The sequence below is a fragment of the Limulus polyphemus genome, unplaced genomic scaffold, assembly GCF_000517525.1.
Source record: "Limulus polyphemus unplaced genomic scaffold, Limulus_polyphemus-2.1.2 Scaffold5465, whole genome shotgun sequence".
In the NCBI taxonomy this organism is placed as follows: Eukaryota; Metazoa; Arthropoda; class Merostomata; order Xiphosura; family Limulidae; genus Limulus; species Limulus polyphemus.
Window position 1 is genome coordinate 22,227 of NW_013671075.1, and position 4,655 is coordinate 26,881.

At 32.0% G+C, this 4,655-nt stretch overlaps 1 protein-coding gene across 1 annotated transcript in view; it reads right to left on the minus strand.

Moving 5' to 3' along the window:
* Positions 1-314: 314 nt before the first annotated feature.
* The window catches only part of LOC106472608 (leucine-rich repeat and calponin homology domain-containing protein 1-like), a 41,047-nt gene continuing 36,706 nt past the window's right edge, over positions 315-4,655 (minus strand). The window contains exon 6 of the mRNA XM_022401158.1: positions 315-1,211. Coding sequence (XP_022256866.1) covers positions 1,011-1,211 — 201 coding nt within the window. The 3' untranslated portion in view covers positions 315-1,010. The remainder of the gene's footprint in view (positions 1,212-4,655) is intronic.

The following is a 4,655-nucleotide window of genomic DNA, read 5'->3' on the forward strand; positions in this document are numbered from 1 at the left end:
ATTACATTAAAGAAATGAAACAGAATATAAAACTAAAAGTCTTTTTGCATTTAAATATTGGTGGATTAGTCAAAATTAAAAATGATACTGCTCACAATATTTGAATTTTTCACACTATGGAGATCATATAAAAGTAACAATACTTAATCATGATTTTAATGCAATTTTATGTTATGATTGTCAAGATTTTCAGTGTATTTTCAAAATACATTATGATCTACAAATGAAAGAGAATAAATATTGAAACACATTATGTCCATATATATGTTTGTGTGTGTGTATCTTTTATCTATGTAGAAATAGTGACACATACATTTTAACACACTGGTTTTATGAAAATCAATATTGCATTACAGGTATTTTTAATTAAAAGTAAAATTACAAAGGTAGAAACCAGAAAGAATTTAAGTTTTCATACTCTGAGATATACGAATTTAATTTAATGTTCAAAACACTGACCAGTATATTCATGAATGTTATATTTGCTGTTCACAGCATTGACATGTGCAACCTTGAGTTACATGTTTATGGGTGTCACACATGTCATTCGGTTTGTTTCTAGCATTTCTAGGCAGAAGTTATACATACTTTTAAAAGTTGTACACATAAAATTTTGATCCATATATCCATGGATATCATATGTACCATTTAATACTGAATACAAAAAACAGAATACTTTGAATCATGTGTCCAAGATGTCATTGTAGTACAAAGTAGTTACAACCTCGACCCTATATTCATGGACATTTCATGTATAACTAGATAGTAATTACAATTTTGACTCTTACAACTGAAAATGTTTCAGCTGTGACTTAATGTCCTTATATGTCATCCGTGCAGTTATTGTAGTAGGGGTTCCAAACTTGATTTCTGAGGTCCTTGGTACAATAACCCTGACTTTCATAATCATGTGTCCTATTAATAATGTATAATACTCACAGCCTGTAATCTTGTATCCGAGGATGTGCTGTATAAAGTTGAGACACTGATTAAAAGAATATGTCAGTTAATCATGGAGGAGGAGGATACAAAATGATCAGCAGACATGTTCCAATTAATAGGCCCAGTAACAGCCATGAAAGATAAAATTCACAGCAAGGTTTCACTGTTTTAGGTTTATTTGCACACAGTGAAGATAGGATCTGGACAGTATGAGCAACCTTGGTTACTTCCTTTTGCAATACTATCTCCTCCCACTTAAATAGGTCTTTCTGCAATGAGAATAAAAAAAAGACAGTCCCTTTACATTAATAATTTAAGCATAATCCACTCTCTTTTATAATTTAGCTTTAAAGAAACTGAAAACTTTACATTAAATTTCTTCAACAAAGAAACAGTAAAATATCCTTTTAAAGATATTTACCTCAAAATAAGCAAAACAAAGTACCACATAAGGTAAATCATTTCATAATTTATCATTACAGCCAAAAAATAAAAAATATTTTATCACAACAATAGGTCTCTGATAAAGCATGATGTCATCACTTCATAAAAGCAAATATTGCTTTAATTGGTTTGGGTTTTTCCGCAATATGCAAAGTAAAATTTTGTTTTTAATCCTAGAAATATAATTTAGTGGTAATAAAAAAAAGACTTCTCGATTACATGAGGAACGTAAAGCAGAAAGTTGCTATAAATGGAATTCAATCAAACTAAATTAATGTCACAAGTGGTGTACTTTAGGGTTCAGTGTTGGGAACTTTGTTCTTTTTTGATTTATGTCAATGACACATTAAAAAAAAGGTCAATAAAGAGCTTAAATCTGTTAATGATACTAAGGCTTTCAGTTTTACTGGCTGTGAGGAGGATGCTGTTGCTTTGCAAAATAATTTATATCATTTAGTAAGTTGGCTGAATAACCAATAGCTCAACAGGGTTAGGAGAGTCCCAGCAAGTGGTAAATACTTTCACCATAACTCTGGAAAATGAATAGAGCCCAAGTCAGGTTTGGCCGTGAGTAGCTTGCACAATAAGGCTTACTTGTCAGCCCAACCATTTCAGAGCTGGGTGGTGTACAAGAGTGAGAGACAGAGTTTGTTGTTGATACAGGAATGGCTAGAACACTGGTAGATCTGATGATATGTCAAAATAGGGATTTGTAGCTTGAGTAGATAATGTTTGGTTCTATGACATTTTACTGCTGCCACATTTTACTGCTGCAACATTTTACTGCTGCAACATTTTACTGCCATAGTAAATGACTGCCAGTGCATTTTACTACTGGCAAAGGGATGCAGCAATTAATTATTTCATTTTGAGGTTTTCTGCATGTATATCAATTATATTATTGGAATATTATAAAAGCAACCATTATCATACCAAAAAACCCTGAACACAAAAAGTACATCTTAAAATTTGTACCTGTGTAAACATAAGTAATAGTATACGTGATAGCCATTTTTTTCCCAGCAAATTATTCAATTTTATTTTTAATCAAGTTTAGTGCAACAGTTTATTTAGTTGACTGTAATGTTTGAAGAAAGGTGCAGACATAATTTCATCAACAATATCCCTCTCATTACATTTTGGCAAAGCATTAATGAGTTCATTAAATTAGCAACTCGAACAACTGGGCTAAGGAATGAATTGCTTCAACACCGGATCATAGTAAGCTAATAATGCCACTACGTAAAATAAAATTCCCATTATTAGCATGTCTTAAAACCTCTTGGTGCCTCCTGAAAGCTCTACTACACATTAATAATATAAGATGTTCCATTAATGAGATGTTCCAAAACATGTTTACAGAGGTTTATGCTTTCAGTATTTGTGTTTCTAAATCTTCATCAGTTTTCCATGTTATGCACTGCTTGTACACTATGCAAGAAACTAAATGTATTCTTGATGTTTTATGAAATTTAGTTTCATCTATTAGATATTCCAGTCTCTACTTCTTTAAGCCAATCCACATTATATGAAGGTATACTACTATCAGCAAATAACCAGCAGGGTTTGAAATAGGAGTAGTCTAATTTATGCGAGTAACAAAGCCAATTGTGTGGCAGTTTGACTGCTGCCTTTGTTGTAATGTGATAACAATATGGGGAGAAACAATGGCTTTCTTGATATATCATTTTCTTGGTTTCCATAATGCATAAAGGGAAATTACCTTTGCCAGTAGTGTGTTTGTCATCAACTTGAAGAATAGCAGCTTCATCACTTGTTTTGTCACTGTCAAGTTCTTTTTACTCCAATACACCACCTCATTCTTCTTCAGGTGTAGCTAAGTTTGTTTCAGCACTGTCCATCTCTGCCTGAGTAATGCCAATGGTACTAGGCCTATCATCACTATTGTCAGCTGAATTATTGGCATCAGTCACATTTAAACAAAAAACTACTGATTTGAGGAAGTTTTGCTGCAAACAGCAATTTTTCTTCCTGTTTTTGGTTTTGTTCTCCACTTTTGTGCCTTAGAGGCATATTATTATTACATGCTAAAATGTTTTGGCAACTTAAAAATTAAAGTAGATGATACTTTGGTGTGGGCTCATGTGTGGTTGCAGTGGTTATTCATCTACTGTTCTGCAGCATAAGTCATGGTTATAATAGTAAAAGTATATTGGATCAAAAAAGTTTGTTAGATGGCAGTTAAAAAGTGATAAAGCCTTAGGAAATGGATCTGTCTTCTTTGGGGATAAAGGCAGAATGATGAAACATATGTACCCTGGACCCTGTGATGGATAAAGTGATTCTCTTTGGCCAATTGGACTTACTTCCATACTGTGCACGAATAATATTACTGACATGTGAAAAGCATATTATTCTATTATTTTAAACAGATAAAACCTCAGTCCTGTTTTAATGTTGATTTTAAATTATGTAATGAAAAAAATCATGTCATTGAATTACAATTAATCTTTAAAAATACTTTTTAATAGTTTATTGTACTAAACCCATACATTTGGCTTCCTTTGTGAGGTCTCAGATATTAAGGTAAACAGCAATAAGAAGCCAGTGAGTTTTCGCTCAATGATATACACATTAGAGTTTTATGACTAATGATATGTTTTAAGATTTGTGGTTTACGTATTCCCATAATGTGCAGCAGATTTATGTAAGTATAACCATATATACATTTGAGATTTGAGAAAAGATGTAAAATTATTATAAGGTATTAAGTATACAACTGTTTTTAATTTACAGATGTTATGTAGAACCATCAGTTTCTGATTAACTTATTAACTGCCTTTAAAGAGAACTCCAAATGGATCACTTAAAATAAACTGAAAGATTATTGTACCAAAAGTTTATATATATATAGTTAAATATAGATATGTATTTCAGTCTATAAAATTACTCTTTGTTGTTGTTTTTTGTAAATATAGTTGGTGCTTCAATACTGTGAATACATCTTAAAGAATTTGTATACACAATTCAAATTTGATCAGATGACAGACAAGATATACCTGTGTGTGCTAATTGATGGGGTAGTGAGAAAGTTTCCCATAGCAAAAATAAAGGTAGATACTCCATATTATGTAGGAGACCTTGAGGCCATGTGTATTGAGGAACCAATACACAACTTGGTGATAGGAAACAAACCAGGTAGTAGAAAGTTGGAGGAACTAGACAGAAAAAAGATTGATGAAGCATCTACTCTCACTACCAGAGCTCAAGAAAAGAAGAGCAAACAAGACATCAAGTCCCAACATGTG